Here is a 17,824-nt window from a genome sequence, read left to right as displayed (position 1 = left end):
TTTGTGTTTTTTTTTGCTTGTCAATTTTTTTTTCTGGTACGAAATCTTTTATTTGTGGTTGAAGACCTTTTTTTTTTTTTTTTTTTTTGCTTGTCAAATTTTTTGGCGGACGGTTTTGCCCCCCCCCCCGTGGAAAATCCTAGGTACGCCACTGTATAGGCACCTCGATCGGCCCTGCCTCGGCCTATATACTGACACCCCGCATCCCCGCATAACCTACCCAGGGGCCGCGGAACGGTTTTCAAAGTGGGGGGGGGGGGGGGCTGACCATGCAAAATTCACAATCATATGGTCATTTTTACGTTTTTGTACACGTTTTTTAAAAAAAAGTGGGGGGGGGGGCTGAAGCTTAAGCTGAAGCTGAAGCCCCCCCCCCCCAAAAAAAAAAAAAAAAAAAAAAAAAAAAAAAAAAAAAAAAACAGTCAAGTACAAACACTGCCTGAAACGATTATTGGCAAAGCACGAGAAGATTGAAAATATTGCAGGTCAATGGAATAATGTATCATTGATGGTTCCAAATAATATTTACAACATTTTCATGATCCGTAAAAGGGGCAGCCCTGATTTTTCCGAACCTATTTTTGGCAATGTCCCGTACGACACATGAAAATGCAAAAGTTTATCCTACAATTTTATTTTTGATGATGCAATTTCATAATATCAGTTTCTCTATCTTTGACCCATGGGTAATTTATTTATTCCATAAGGATCTAATTACTGCCTTTCATTTTTCAATAATTGTCGTATTAAAAGTTGTCCCGTACGACACACAATTTGTATACTGCATTTAATTGCAGGATTTGGATTCAGAAACTATAAATAGTAGGCCTGTTTTAATTTAAGTAATTGATTTGACATAAAGTGAACTGAAAAAGTACTTTTTTTCTCCATAGAACATGAAATAGGTGATTCCAACCATTTTAATTGACATCATGTAGGCGTATTCTTTTGTGAATCCCTTCAGCTAAACTGGTGATTTTCATTGGTCAGAGCAGGTTAATTTCTTTGTCATTGAGCATGTTATGTTTTATATATTGTTATTATTGCATTGTAAAATTTGTTGGAAAAATGAATGAATAAATGAATGAATGAATGAATGAATGAAAAAAAAGAAAACCTTTATAATTGATTCACTCTAGCCTAGAAGATGACTTCCTCTTGCATGCTAATGTGAAATTATTATAAGATATGTAAAAAAAAGTATTTACATATCAATCATCTGTTTGGACTTCCCTTGATGATCACTAATTTTTTTTAAATACAGTATTGAAACTCCTTACTTTTTCAAGTTGTAAAAAAAAATCTGGAAAATAAGACAAACCATATGGTTTCATGAAATGCAGAAAGGTTTGAAAAAGTAGAATCGCATTTCTTTAAAAAAAAATATTTTGTGGCATTACAAGTGACAGTTGTGAGTTGTGACATATACATTTTATATGAAAACTCCCCAAATCATAACATTTGGCAGCCCCATAATTTACACAAACAGTTTCATTCATTCATTGTTTAAATAGTGTATTAGAAATCATCAATTAATTCACTAAAATAACTTAGAAAATCAAGAGGGGCCTATAAGCTTTCGATCCTAGCAGAATCTTCGTCGGAGGCAAAATGACCCACAAAACGTCACGTTTTCAGCTCGTAAAAATGCTGTGAACCATTGTACATTTCCCGTCATGAAAAAAATGATAATATATTGCTCCCGATTGTATATATTGAGGTTACTTAATTATATTGTCCTGAATGACTACTTATTAAAAGGCTTTTCATTAAAAATTAAGAATTTAGGGGCAATGCTCCCCTTCTGATTGATAAAAAGTTAATTGTTTTATTCAGGCTGTCCAGTACAACACGTAAGTGCTGTTCAACACACAAGTGTCCCGTTCGACACACAAGTGTCCCGTACTACGACACATTATTTTGTTAATGATATATTGACAAAAATATTCAGATCAGCCACTAAAAGCGGTTTCTAACATAATGAATGTCTTTAGTTTGATAGGATTATCATTATAATCAGCCCAAAAAAGTGATTGAAGAAGTCAAAGAGACATAAAGTAAGAAAGTTTGGCTTCAATTTAGAGATGTCCCGTACTGGACACATTTTGAGTGTCCCGTACGCCACAATGTTCTCGAAAATGATAATTTGCTTTATTTATTCATGAATGTTTATTTTGCTTTCTTTCATAGATGTGTTTGTTCTTGAGTAATTGAATATCAATTTGAGTTCAGTTTCAATGAAAATTATCTGTCCAATTCACAGACTTTAGAGTACAAACTTGAGGTTTCTAAAAAAGCCACCTTTTCTGCGTCCGTATACGACACATTACTATTTTAAATCTGTATTATACAGGATGTAAATTCAAGTCATGTTAAGTCTAACTGGTTTTCCTAACACTCTGGTAGTACTTGATGATCACCTTTAGTTACTGGAATACTTTTTGTTTTTCTTGTAAAAAAACTGTCAAATGTTCTCTAAATGTCCCGTACGACACACGTGTATGGAATCATGGACCTATTCCATGATGGAATCACCCCTTTTCATTTTTGGCCACGCCCTTAAATTATCAGCTGAGCTGAGCTGAGGAGCGACTCCATCATAATCCATAGCGTTAAATCAAATACCGGTACCGTACGTACTTTATTATCGCGCGCCAGATCGCAGGCATCTCCCTTCTCATGAACTATGCCTATGAAGCCAAAGGCCCTTCATTTTCTGAATAGAAGCCATAGCTAGCCGGCCAACTGTCAGAATTGCCAGAGTACAATAAGAGGTTGCTGTTCGTTTCACCAGCTCTGCCTCTGGTAAGTCAAATTCGTGAAGTTTTCGTTTTTTTGTGGAAATCTCAAACATTCACTGTCTGCAGTGTGTTCCCACGAGTTGTTTTTCATGTTTGTAAGTAAACGGGGCATTGCAAGAAACTTGCGATCAATTGCAAGTCTAAAGTTGTTTCAGTCATGTGAAATAATACCAAAGAAGAAATTTTAATAAAACTTAAGATTTAAACAAAAGAAATTGAAAGTTGATATGTCAAAACAAGCAAATGTTTTTGATATTCAATGAAATCTCCGACTGATTAAAGATGAGACGAGAATGGAGAGAATGGAAATTATTAAGGGTGCCTTATGTCATGAAATGAATAATACTTAATAGGCCAGCAGTACAGAGCACAATATTAACTTCCCAAATCATGGAAAATATCACATTGATGCTAATGAAATAGACAAGTTTTCAGAAAGGAAAGATTTTTGATTAATCTTTAAGATGATGCAACATTCAGAAAAAAAAATCATGATTTGACTTGCTTAACAGATATCAGATTGTTAAATGTTACATGTTAATGCTATTGATACAGGGTATTTAATTTCTGTTTTATTATTATTGATTTGATTATTGCCATCCTTGCAGCATGAAGGAGGTCTTAAATATTCATACAAACTCTCCCCCTCTTACCTCAAGGTACTATAGGATAGGGTCCCCCACCCATATATATAGCCATCAGGAATGAATACACCAACATTGGAAAGTTTAGAGAAAGAGATGGATGAACAGGATGACGACAATGAAAACTGGTCGTTGCCAGCATCAAGCCTTCCAGGTCAGTCAGGTTATTGCAGCTCTCATCTTGCACTGACCAGCAGTAACAATCAACTTCTATCCGGTAATTTCTTTTTCTTCATTGATATGTTTACAAATTTAATTCAATTCAGTTTAAAGTACATTATCAAGCGTGAAGCCCACTTATGATTCCATTTTTGTTGAGAGAGAGAGAGAGAGAGAGATCTATAGAGAAGGGGGGGGGGGAAGGAGGGGATGGTATATTAAAATTCATAACGTGAAACAAAAGTAGTTTCCATTTAGTTTTGACTTTGCAATATGAAAGTTCATCATACTTTGTTTCATATGCTGTTTGCACTACCATGTTTATGTTGTTTCCAGGTAATAACAATGTGAAGGCAGTAGGCAGCATGGTTTCTAGTATGAAGCTAAACACAAACAAGGCAGGGATGGAAGGCTTAGACAAAGAGAGGATCAATAAAATCATCATGGAAGCCTCAAAAGGTTCAAGGTTAGAAATTTAAAGATAGAATGACGAGATGCTGAATGGAGAGAGAGGGAGACAGAGAGAGAGTGAGAGAGACTTAGAAAGGGGAGGGGGTAGGGTAGAAGAAGGAGAGGGAAAAAAGGGGACTGAGGGGAGGGCATGGCCATATGCTTTTTACTTCTCAAGCTCTTTTGCGAACAATTTAAATTCTTTGAAATTAATATTGAATAGAGATACCTGATTAAGATGGGGAGATGTGTCCCTTCTGTTTTCTTTTTTTCTTCTTCCTTTTTTATAAATGCTTCTCTTTTGGCCAAGCTCAATTTTATCTTCATCTCATTGGGGTTAATAGGAGGATTTTACCCCCCCCTCTTTTGAAAATTATGTGATTGTTAGAATAATAATAAGATGAATTACTATAGCAAAGTCACTACACACATAAACTCTGCTGTACTAGAAGTTAGAAACTTAACAAATATAACTGTTTGCCTTTTTATCATTTGTTTTCAAAGTTGATACGATTGTATTTTTTAAAAAGTGATTATATATGAATTTGTATTCAAGTACTTACAAAACAGTTTCTGGCAGTTACAATATATAGTGTAATGACTTGAAACGAAAGAAACTATTGGCAAAGAACAGGAAAAGAAGGAAAACACAGAAGTAAAGGCTTATAATAGTATACTAAAAAAAAGAAGCTTTGTATGTTGATTGTCTTAAATCATGTATTTTTAACTTGGCTAGTAGCCCATTATGTCTATTTCAACAAATATTATGCATTGCCACTTTTCACCAGAGTCTTTCCTGTTTATTACTCCTTGGGCAACATGCCAAGTTAATTACTTTGAAAGATGCAATCTTCTGTATCATTACACTGTATATTATCATGCATTTAGGTATTATGAGAATCAGAAGAAAAGAGAGCAGCAGACGACGGAGAGGATCAACAAAATGATGGAGAAACTTTCTCGGCTGACAGAATCTGAAAAACAAGCTGCTTTGACTCAGGTGAGTTGATAGAATTTGTTTGTGTCACCTGTCTAGAAATTTCATTAATAAAACAATACCTCATGTTGTTGCATATATATGTTGTACTGCACACAAATTTCTTGGGTTTGTATATGTAGCCTTTTCTGTGTTTTAAGATTTTCAAAAATCTTATTCCAGCTAATAGATCTAGCTTCAAAATACTAAAATATCCCAAAGCCATAGATTGTAAGAACTTGATTGTTGGTATTCTCATAATAAAACCTAGGTTTATGGAATTTTTTGTATTTCTGGAATTCATAGTCAGATCTCTTTGTGATTGTGGAATTCATATGGACATTTTGCTATTAAAATCAATCAAGAATACTGAGTTTTATCATGTATGATAGAACAGTTTATATTTGTCAAATTAATGTATTCAATAATTCTTTGTGTTTATTGAATTTATTCCAGGTTGATGAAATGGTGACAGATCTGGAGCTGAGTAGAGATTTGAGCCGGACCATTGTTCATCTTGATATGGATATGTTCTATGCTGCTGTTGAAATGAGAGACAACCCTGAACTAAAAGATAAACCAATGGCAGTCGGTGGCATGGGTATGTTGGTAAGTTGTCATCATTTTTGTTAGGATTCTTTGATTGGTACATGATTTATTATTATGGGTGTTCAAAATGAATATGTGGTGGCTTAACATTTGCTCAGGAGTCAGGACTATATAAATAATGTTCCTACCTTTGTAGGGATAGAGTTTATAGTGGCATCATTGGTATATTGGTTAGGAGGGGGGTGTTACTGCTTCCCCAAATCTGAAAAAAAAATTCTTGTCTTGCCTGCATAGCAAACAGAAATCTTAGGCACTGGTTTCCTGAAGGTGGCAGTGTCTTCACCATAAGATGTAAATAAAAAAAAATGAATATTTGATATGCCAATACAACGTTGAAAGTAAAAAAAAACTATTTCATGAGACATGGACGTGAGAATAATCAAAACATTATTGGCATGAATTTCAGGTAATGTAATAAATGTCAAATGTAATTTGATGTAATAAATGTCAGATGTAATTTGGGGTCAATAAACTGATCATGTGGTATCAGCATTAAAAAATTGATGGTCTGAGTTTGAATTTTCAGGATAGTCTTGAAATTTGAAGTCCCTGTTATGTGAAATATAGGTATAGTAGTTATCAGCATTCTGATGAGTATAATATTACCTCAGGGGATCAATGGGATCAATGGTCAAATGTAATTTTAGATCAACTAACAAAATATAATTATTTCATTATTTCAAATGGAATTTAATGAAATTTGCGTGAGATATTTATTGGATATCACAAATGACGATTCATACAAGTACAATGCAGCCCTCATATGATGCTTTTGTTGAATACACTCATAAGTAGAATTGTTAGAGCAACAGCTTTAGTCCAGGATAGAAGAGGCATAACCTTTTTTTTTTATACATACAATATTTTTTGATGGTTTCTTGTCAATTGGAGGGTGATGATTACGAATCTGAATGATGCCACTCGTGTAACCTTGAGCATTTTCCGCAAATTGGCAAAATCCAATATGGCCGTCAAAATATGCAAATTACCCATGAAAATCCTAAAAGTGTCCGCACATTGGCTATGAAATGCATGAAATCGTGTGGCAGGAGTGAAATACTCTCTGAAAAAATAATTTTTGACAAAATATTTATTTTCCTGATATTCAAAATGGCCACCATAGGCCCTTGTATACTCTATTATGTACAATATGAATAGGGAAAACTAATTTTCACAAAAATGAGCACTAAACTGCAAAAAATTGTGATGTATGAACGAAGTGATATATGCAAATCATCATTACTAACGAGATATATCATTTATTATGTCATCTATGGGAACATTGCTGTATTTTGATATCTAAAATAGCCGCCACTGGCCCAAACAGTATTGCATACAATGGCTATGGGGGCCAAAAAAACACAATATGAGTGATCACTAAAATGCATATCATTAAGATTGAACGATTGGAATTCTGACTAAAAACATAATTGTTAACGAAATATATTATTAATATACCATGTATGTGTTGAATGTTGTATTTTGATATTCAAAATGGCTGCCAAAGGCCCTAAAAGTATTATGCACAATGAGAAAGAGGAGCAAAGAAATCACAAGAGTGAGCACTAAGATGCATATATATGTGATAAATTAATGGGATACTGTCTAAAAACGTATTTTCCAACAAAATATATCATTCAGGTTTCAAGTTTGTGTTAAATACTGTATTTTGACTTTCAAAATGGCCACCATAGACATTAACAGTATTACTATTATGTACAATGCAAAGTGGGAAACCAATATTCACAGGAGTGAGCACCATAAATGCACGTAATAGAGATCTATGAGTAAATATTGTCTGAAAGCATAATTCTATTATTAGATATATCATTTATTCTGTCAGTTAGGTGATAAATACTGTTATTGGAAAGTCAAAATGGCCGTTACAGGCCCTTACGGTATTATGCACAATGTGAATGGGAACAAATTATTTCAACAGAATTGGCTTTGCTTGGCCAAATGATGATGTATGAGTGAAATATTGTCTGAAAACATGATTTATAACAAAATATATCATATCTTGTGTAATGTGTAATTTAGGTGATAAATACTGTATTTCAACATTCAAAATGGCTGCTATATGCCCTTTTGTGAACATTATTTGTCTCCACTGAAATTGTATAGTATACGATAAGGGCCTATGGTGACTATTTTCAATTTAAAAATGCAGCATTTATCACCTTAATTACACAACATTTATATAATATTGACAGGCATAGAATGAGATACAAACTTATATTGCCCGATGTGAATCCAATATTGCCCAAGCCGAAGGCGCGGGCAATATTGGATGCAGAGAGGGAAATATAGGTTTGTGTCTCGTTCTATGCCAGTTAATATTATTATTATTACCTATATAGTAAAATTTATTAAAAAGATTTCCCCAAAATATGTGTTGATAAATTTCCCCAAAATCTGACTCATAAAATTTCCCCAAAATCTTTCCAAGGGTCTCTTTATCCAGTGTCTCGAAATCGCCCAGAAGAGATTTTTCAAGCAGATATTCACGGATTACAGCAACGACCTGTTTCGTAGACTTTTTGGTATTTTCAGCATCTTTGTTTGTCACTATATTTTCAAAATCGTCAGCACCATAACTAGCGAATCTCTTAGAAGTAGCCATTTTCTCACGTCACATACCGGTACACACTGCGCATACACATAGTTATTGGTCTATGTGCATGGCATGCATCGCACTATGCGCTGCGCTGTATATAGAGCCTCGCTGCGCTACAACTGCGGTCTTTTCACAAACTGGTTCCAACCGGATTTCGCGAATATTGCCCGATGTTAAACTTACACACAAAGTCAATGGGAAAACCCGGAAGAGAGAAAATACGGCATGATATTGACCGCCTTGAAATCAGAGAAAGCAAAATATGGATAATGATTGCCACGTAGAAACACTTCGTATAGGTAATAATATGATATATCTCGTTAGAAACCATGGCTTTAGACAATATTTCACCCTTACATCTCAATTCACAATTATATGCAATATCTAGAGTCAAGCAAAGCCAAATTCTGTCGAAATCATATGTCCCATGTTACAATGTACACAATACTTTTAGGACCAATGGCAGCCATTTTGGATTTCAAAGTACAGCATTTATTACCTCCACGACCAATACGTGATGCATTTAGTTAGAAATCATGTTTAAGACAATATTTTTACTCGTACATCACAGTTATATGCATTTTATGATTCTCACTCAGTTTGTGAAAATTAGTTTCCCTATTCGCATGTTACATAATTTAGTTAGGGCTTGTATTTTGAATGTCAAAATTCAGTATTTATCACCTATATGGCAGAAGAAATGCTATAATTAAAAAAATATATATGTTTTCAAATAACATTTTACTCATACAACAGGATTATATGGATGTCATAGTCAAGCAAATCCAAATTCTTACAAAATTATATGTCCCCATTCACATTGTAGATAATACAGTTAGGACCCATAGGGACCATTTTGAATTTCATAATAAAGCATTTATCTCATGCATGACAAAAGAAATGATATGTCTTGCTATAAAACATGTTGTCAGACAATATTTTACTCGTAGATCACAATTACATGCATTTTATGTTTCTTACTCGTGTGAAAATTAGTTTCTCCATTCGCATTGTACATGATAAATATAGGGCCTATGGCGGCCATTTTGCATTTCAAAATGCAGCATTTATCACATAAATGGCATATTAACAATGATGTTTTAAGTCAGTATTCCACTCGTTTATTTTAAGTATGCATTTTAGTGCTCACTCTTGTCATTTTTTTTGGCCCCGGCCATTGCCATTGTACATACTCTTTGGGCCAGTGGCGGCTATTTTAGATATCAAAATACAGCAATGTTCCCATAGATGACATAATAAATGATATGTCTCGTTAGTAATGATGATTTGCATATATTACTTTGTTCATACATCGCAATTTTTTGCAGTTTAGTGCTCATTTTTGTGAAAATTAGTTTTCCCTATTCATATTGTACATAATAGAGTATACAAGGGCCTATGGCGGCCATTTTGAATATCAGGAAAATAAATATTTTGTCAAAAATTATTTTTCAGAGAGTATTTCACTCCTGCCACACGATTTCATGCATTTCATAGCCAATGTGCGGACAATTTTAGGATATTCATGGGTAATTTGCATATTTTGGCGGCCATATTGGATTTTGCCAATTTGCGGAAAATGTTCAAGGTTACACAAGTGGCATCATCCAAATTCGTAATCAGCACCCTCGAATTGACAAGAAACCATAAAAAAATATTGTATATATATAAAAAACAAGGTTTGGTCAAGTTTCTATGGGGCCTATTCTGGACTACTTGGGTCATATCAATGGGGATGCTGATATCAGTTTGTGATTACACTGTTGTCATGAGTGCCAAAATAATGTTCAGATGTGACTTATTTATTTCTGATTTATATTTTCTTAGAGACGTTTTGGAAATTTCATAGGGACGGAATTTTAATCAAAATTTGAAAGAGTTACTTAATTTTTTTTGGAGAAAGAAACACTTTGTAGAGATGTTATTTCTTAGTGAAATATTTACAATACCAGAATGGATATTAAATGTCAATTTTTCTACTTTCTGTTCACCAATAGTCTACATCAAACTACAAAGCGAGACGATTCGGGGTCCGTGCTGCTATGCCAGGGTTCATTGGAAAGAAGCTATGTCCAGAGCTGGTGCTTGTCCCATCCCATTTTGACAAGTATCGAGCTGTCAGCACCCAAGTGAGAGAGATCCTGGCAGATTATGATCCAAACTTCTGTCCTATGAGCCTAGACGAAGCTTACTTTGACCTGACGGAATATCTGGAGAGAAGAAGGACAATGAGTGCTGAAGAGAGGACCTATCCGTACTGGTCAGCAGAATCCAGTGATCAGGGAGGGGATGAGCAGAAGAGTAGTTCTGATGAAGCTGCTCACCAAGAGAAACCAAGTGACGATGGTCCTTCAGGAGATGACCAAACATGCGTTGGTGAAGATAAGTCTTTGTTCACCCTGGTCTCAAGAAACCAAGGACAAGTGACTTCTGGGACAGATCCTACAGATCCAGGAAAGGATCATCCACAATCCCCTTGTCATCAGGAAAATACAGAGGATCAAAGTAAGAGCCTAGGAAGTTGCACCCCAGAAGGAGGGAGGCCTGAGTTATCAACGCAGGAGATGGAGGATGGAGAGTCTGCATGTGGGACTAAGAGAGGAGAAAGCAGGTGTGAAACATTTGGAGTGACCTGTGAAGAGGTGGTGAGAGAGATCAGGTTCAGAATTGAGCAGAAGACCAGACTGACTGCAAGTGCTGGTGAGTCACACGGGACAAACTCATTGATTGAAATAATGGTATGGTAATGATGAGGATGATGATAGAGGAGGTCATCAGCTGTATTTGAAAGTTTGAACTAAAATTTTTATATCATTTGATGAAACATGCTGTCTTAAACAAGGAAGCTCTATGAGAGCTATTTACCTAATTAATAAAGTGAAATAAAGCTTAACCCAATTATCGGCAATGGAGCAGCACATTGTTGTACTTTCAGAACAGCAGTCGTATGTTAACATCCTACAGGTATGTCTAAAATGAACCACCAAAGATCTGGGCTCCGTAACACAAAGGTTTGAGATGGATTGCAAATATGAAAGAACCGCACTGATTGGTCCCTGGTCAGTATTTTAAACCAAATGTGCCTTTAACATTTATCTTGATTGGTCAGTTCATTTAGCAATTGATCGCTAATCTTTGTGTTACGGAGCCCTGGAGTCTTTCAACACCAAAGCCAGATCTTGTACCCTTCTTCAATTTGGACAGGATTTGTATATAGTGACCCAGGGAGAAGAATATCTTGGGATCTTATAGTTGTTGCTTTGAATATCATCATTGTAGCCACAAGCTCTATTGTCTCTTTATACAGGCATATATCAATCAGATTTTGATTCAATCAATGTCATAATTTTTGAAGCACTGTTATCTAGGTGCCAATACAAAGGTGCTGACGGGAAAGAAAAAAAAACCCAAACTGATTATTAAAAACTAGTTACTACTCCCTGTTTTGATATATGTGTTATGAAAAAAGAAAGAAAAAGAAATCATGGAAAGGTAATATTTGATACTGTCATGAGCACCTGGAAACTAATGAAGTTGGTCATATGATTGCTTTCTACTCTAGGTATTGCACCCAACTGCATGTTGGCCAAGATCTGTTCTGATAAAAACAAACCTAATGGACAATACAGAATACAAGCAACTAGGGATGATGTTATGGATTTCATCAGAGATCTACCCATTAGAAAGGTATAATTATTGCCATTTTATTTTGTACAACGCCTACTTAACTTGTTGTACGTGAGCAAATGGGAGACTGAATGTCAAACATTTGTACCGTTGCACAAACGACGTACCATCCAAAATGTACAGTTGCGTGGCTTTAGGAGGTGATGCAAAATACGATTCAATTCATTGCGCTCAGTAAAAAATGAAAGTGAAAAAGGCATATAGCCTGCTGGCTAAATGCACAATGCTGCTCGAGGTCATGTTCGCTTGTGGGATTTTGCTTTTCGATTTCAATATTTTAGCTCCCTTTTCATAGATTTCTGAAGGGAAAAATCTTTTCTTTTTTTTTAAATATTTTCGCTAAAGTCTGAGGCATTGTACAACACAAATGGCGAATATTCTTATTCGTTGTACAACACAAATGGCGAATATTCTTATTCGTGCAATGGTGCGAGATTTTGCATTCGGTGAAAGAAAGACATACTTTTTTCAACTCCGCTAATGCCTCGTTGAATAGAGCATCTTCCTTTCACCTCACGCGAAATCTCGCACTCATGCCTATTCGCTATTTGTATAATATTGGATGTGAAATAATGTTGTAATTACATGCATACGTTTCATAAATACTTTGAGATAGATACTTGTAAAATAAGAATTCAGAGATTGCCATTAAAAGCAGTATTACAATACATGTACCTTACAATATAGTTCTATTTTCTAGTAATTAGCTTCACTCATGGTTGTTTTGCCTTTCCATGATTTTATTCCAGATATCTGGCATTGGCAAAGTAACAGAGAGGATGCTGAGTGCTCTTGGCATACAGACCTGTACTGATCTCTACCAGCAGAGGGCTCACTGCTATCTTCTTTTCTCTCAGATATCATCCAGTTATTTTCTTCGCATCAGTGTCGGTATTGGATCTACTCATGTTGAGAGGTAGAAATTTACAATTTTATTTGATAATCAACTACATTCTTTACTTACTACATTGTGCTTGAAAGGATTGAGTAACTTTGTGGAGGTTAGGGCCCTAAATGCTCTCAGTGCATGCAATATTTCAAGAGGAAACCTTGAAGATTTTATTTCATGAGCATCATTTTAAGTAAAAAGTTATTTTCCAGTCAGTAGGCAGGTCCCCAAAAAGTGGCTTCTTTCATCCAAGTGATATTAATGACAAGAGAAGTTTTGCATATTTAATGAGCTTGATGCGGACCAAAACACCTCTTTTCATTCCGTCATTGCTGCTCTAATTGTACATCAAATGTCATGATTTTTGTATCATTGTGAAAGAGGAGAATCATTCTTTCAGGTCATGTGTTTGAATTTATTCAAGGATTTTGTAATGTAGGTGAAACTTTTGATCTAAACTATGCTAAAAAATAATTATTTTCACCTGACAAAAGGTGCTATTTTTACACTTTATTATTGTTTGAGCCCAAATGATTTTTAGATCATGATAAAGCTGAATATGTATGCTTTAAAATGGTATAGGTTTCAAAATAAGAATTGGTTTAATCGGGTCAAGATCACACTTTTTGTTGGCCAAGTACATAAAGCAGCTTGAAAACAAGAACACTGCACTCTGCTTGGTCAAAGAGACCACACATTGGCAAATTCCAACAGTTCCAGTGCCTGGGTTCACGGGAAGGTCACACCCCCCATGTGGTAATCTCCTCAAATTACCCGCGCCTGTTGTTTTGTGAACCTTATCCAGCCAATCAGAACTCTGGATTTCATGCTACTCCAACATTTAAGAAATCTCGTCTTGTACCTTGATGGGAAAAGTGTGATCTTGACCCGATTAAAAGGTGCCGCATATCAAGAGTGACATTGTGAGAAAGTACAGAAGTTCAGCTTTATGGTGATATAGATATCATTGAGGCTCAAAACAAAAAGTTTTTCACAATTTGCAAAAGAAAACTGAGGAAGAAAATTTTGTTTTGAGGTGCATTTTCAGACCAGAAATTCACCTATTTATCAAAATATTGTATACAAAATAAATGACCAATATGAAAGAGTAACAGTTACTCTATCTGATGGTGCATTGATATTTCATTTGACTTGAGGTTAAAACAGGTAAATTCTTAGAGAAAGAAAATCTCATGAATCATCACGAGATTTTGCGAGGAGCCACGAGATGATTTGGATGAATCTGGCCTTTTTGCTCATTAGCATAGGGACCTGCGGTCTGGCTGTTTTCCCTCCATAGCCTACAGTGTAAACTTAAGCATATGGATGCTTCTGACCGTGTTCCTTATCACAGAAAGTAATGCAACAGATTATCTCAGGTGATTCTTGTCTAACTTAAAGGTTTGCAATTATGATTACAGCATTAGTTGTAAGAGAAAAATATTTTTTTAGATCTTGAATTAAGTTAAACAACCATGTTAATGTAGGAACCACCTAGACTCTGTTCAATGAAACTTGAATGATTTCAGCTATTGAAAAAGCTCCAGGTATGCGACCAAAAGATTCAAAGCACTACGTAGCCATAGAGAAACAAAGTCGACCAAAATGTTTTGTTCACCAGTTGTTTTTTCTTTTTATTTAGGGATGGTGAAAGAAAGAGCATGAGTACTGAGAGAACATTCAAGGAAATGAGCGTGCCTACTGAGCTCTACAGTAAATGCATGGAACTTTGTGAATCACTGGCTGAAGATGTTAAAAAAGAGCAGATTCAGGTGAGCAGCTCACCTTAAAAGGAGAAATGGATGCCATCACAATGGGTTACAACTGGTTGTGAGAGGGGGATAATAATGGTCTTACCAATTGTGGGTATTTTGGGTGATTCTTTTCCTTGTCTTTCTCATCACCCTTCATCTTTTAGTATGATGATCTTGATAATGAGGATATTTATTTGGTAATTTGTATAAAGAAGTACAACACACAACAAGATTAACAATTCCCTATGCATGTATTAAAGTTAAGTATAGAAATAAAGATGTAGACTTTAAAGAGGACAGTGGTGGTATGATATCCCATTTTCAAACAATAATAATAATTATTACTAATTCGACACTTTCCCATAAGGCCCAAAGTGCTTACAATGAAAATAAAAGAAACATAGTGCTAACACTATAAAACTACAAACTACTGACAATGTTTATACATATCCTTTTTATGGATGATTAAAAACATGAAGGTAGTGATTGCTAGTTACAATTAGATTGCTGATGATTATGTCAATGATATTTATGTTCAAGTCTTGAGCCATTTAAGTGAAATTTATAGACATACTTATTCCTTTTGTAATCTTCTATTCTTGGAGAGCTGCATAAAAATGCATAAATCAGATTTCAATTGGTTTTGTGTGATATAAGTGTCAGTTTATAATTATAATATTACAATTATTATTACAATTTTAAGATAAATTCATTCGGTTGCAAAGCAATGATGAAGGTGACAATAGTATTTCTGATATTTTCTTTACCAGGGCAAGACTGTGACAGTGAAACTAAAGACCGTTGAGTTTAAGGTCAAGAGTAGAGCTTCATCCTTAAAGACTCCAGTCAGCTCAGCTCAAGAAATCTTTGCTATCGCTAGAGATCTGATAAGGACAGAGATCAGAGCTTGTCATCCTGAACCTCTCAGGTTGAGATTGATGGGTGAGGAATCAAGTCTTTAGTATGTGTGACAGAGCAATGATCACTAACTATTAAACAAGTAATAGATTAAAAGAAAATATAAAAAAGAGTATGTAAAATAATTCTTGGTTCAAGTGGTACAAACTATCATATTGCATTTTCACAATGCCGATTACAATGTTTAAAAACACAACAAGAAAATCTATGTATTGAGTTACCATAAAGAGGATTTATATCTTAGCGAGGCAAATGATATTCCATTATTATACTATTATTAATATTACTAATATTATTGACATTGGCTATAAATTAGAAAGGGGTTTCTGTTTAATTCTTGGCTAAAGCTTGAGTAGAGATAACAATGAATCTCGGAATAGATTATATATAGATAGATGGTGCTATATGAATTCCTGTTATTGACATCATTTGTAAGATACTAGTATTTGATGAAGATCACAAAATTGAATCTTTATGGTCATCCAACAGGTGTAAGGCTATCGTCTCTTGAAGATGCAAGCAAATCATCCAAGAGCAAACAAGGAACCCTTCTTGCCATGTTTGCTAAGAAGCAGAACAATAATCCACAGCACAACACTACACCTGCACCAGACTGCAGAGAACCCAACATGGATTTACTAGAAGAAAGTGCTTCAATCAACAATGTTAGCGGTAGTGTTGAAACTACAGGGAGAGAGAGCGATGTGTGTAGAATCAGTGATGTAGCACCTGACACCGGGATGTTAGCATCAGACACTGAAGTGTTGGCATCCAACATAGGGGTGTTAATGCCTAACAATGAAGCTGGTGTTGATGCTACCATTGTTAAGAAAGACTCTAAGGAGAATGAAGATATTGTTTTAAGATCAAAGAAAGCAATGGAGGTCAGGGACTCTGCATGGTCGATTGGTGCTGGTTTGAATATTAACAGTGCGGATAGCACAGTGTCATCGGATTCTAAATCCATTACAGTTAATGCCAGATCATTATCCAATGGTATCTGCAACTCTCTTTCACTTCACATGGGTGAAATAGAACCTAGGCTTCCATTCTGCGATGACGAGTATGTATCAGGAAGGGAGAATAATCACCTGTCAATCACCGATGGGGAAGAACCAACAGAACAATTATATCACCCAGAATCGCTTTCCAAATCAGAGATTTTCAATGAAGAAAACAACCAAAGAGTGGACATAATGCTGCAAAAGAACTCCCATCGTAAATCTGGTGAAAATGGTGGTACGGAATGCTCCAGCATCGTGAAACCTGAAGCACAGAAGATGTTGACGTGTCCCATTTGCGGACAAGAGAGGGCATACTGTACCCTTGAGGGATTGAATCGACATATAGATGCTTGCCTCAACAGGTCGGCCATCAAAGAAATTCTCCAGAGAGGTAAGGCATATCCATTTTAAACACAGGGTGTGCACAAGTTTGAAGGGTTTAAATTTAATGGTTTTCAAAGACCACTTTCAAACTAAAAAGGCTAAAAAGATTGAGTAAATCGTAAAATCACTTAATTGGATATTATGTTGTGTTATCTTGAATGTTTTATTCCCTTTTAACAAGATAATGCATAAGTGAATATGAAATGTACTTTGTTTTCCCTTTTATAAACCCCTTGAATACATATATGAATGATATGTAAAGATGGCTTCAATGTAGTGAAATAAGTTTCTTGAAATTACGTGAAAAATAAAAATGCAGGTGCTGATAATGATAATCAATACATTCTTTCATGAACTTTCAAAATAATATTAATCCATCGTTTGCGCTGTGATTTTTTTAATAAATCCAATGTAATTAGAGAGTTTAATGGTCAAAGGGTGACATGTATTATCTGTTGTTCCATTTTTCTCTGACAGAAAGGTTAAGAAGTTCTTCTAGCAGTAACAGTACTCAACCTACCAAAAGGAGTCCTCCAAAGAAGATACAGTCAAGAAAAAGGTATTTATGACAAATTTATGAAATAATTTTTAAATGTACAATATAGAATGCTAATGGTAATTGAATTGACATGGAAATTGAGGGGCTTACCCCACAAGAGATACGTGACACGGCTCCATCATTTTGGACCACCATATATCTAGCTTCCAAAAACTAAAATGGACTCTGATAACTCATTAATAGGAAAATGATATGGTGGGAGATGAGGGTGATACTTCTCTGGTTTGATTCTAATTTTGGCACTGCTGCAGCCGTTAACAATGGAATTGCGGAACTATAATATCCATTATGAATAATATAATTACTTTACAATACTCCACAGTATTGGATTAAAAAAAGAAAAATCAATTCTGGCAGCATATTTCTTGTTACC

The 17,824-nt window shown here is 35.1% G+C and overlaps 1 protein-coding gene across 2 annotated transcripts in view; it reads left to right on the top strand.

Annotated features, from left to right (window-relative positions):
• Positions 1–2,606: 2,606 nt before the first annotated feature.
• LOC129262229 (DNA polymerase kappa-like) overlaps positions 2,607–17,824 on the top strand; it is a 17,679-nt gene continuing 2,461 nt past the window's right edge. The window contains exons 1-12 of one of the 2 annotated variants that reach the window (XM_064100084.1): positions 2,607–2,805; positions 3,461–3,662; positions 3,941–4,070; positions 4,943–5,054; positions 5,487–5,639; positions 10,254–10,956; positions 11,819–11,943; positions 12,693–12,859; positions 14,475–14,604; positions 15,357–15,528; positions 15,994–16,899; positions 17,370–17,451. In XM_064100084.1, coding sequence (XP_063956154.1) covers positions 3,506–3,662; positions 3,941–4,070; positions 4,943–5,054; positions 5,487–5,639; positions 10,254–10,956; positions 11,819–11,943; positions 12,693–12,859; positions 14,475–14,604; positions 15,357–15,528; positions 15,994–16,899; positions 17,370–17,451 — 2,837 coding nt within the window. In that variant the 5' untranslated portion in view covers positions 2,607–2,805; positions 3,461–3,505. The remainder of the gene's footprint in view (positions 2,806–3,460; positions 3,663–3,940; positions 4,071–4,942; positions 5,055–5,486; positions 5,640–10,253; positions 10,957–11,818; positions 11,944–12,692; positions 12,860–14,474; positions 14,605–15,356; positions 15,529–15,993; positions 16,900–17,369; positions 17,452–17,824) is intronic. The other variant, XM_064100085.1, reaches the window with a different exon arrangement.

The sequence above is a fragment of the Lytechinus pictus genome, chromosome 5 (assembly GCF_037042905.1).
Source record: "Lytechinus pictus isolate F3 Inbred chromosome 5, Lp3.0, whole genome shotgun sequence".
Lineage (NCBI taxonomy): Eukaryota > Metazoa > Echinodermata > Echinoidea > Temnopleuroida > Toxopneustidae > Lytechinus > Lytechinus pictus.
Note: the sequence above shows the minus strand (reverse complement) of the source record. Positions and strands in the feature narration are given on the sequence as shown.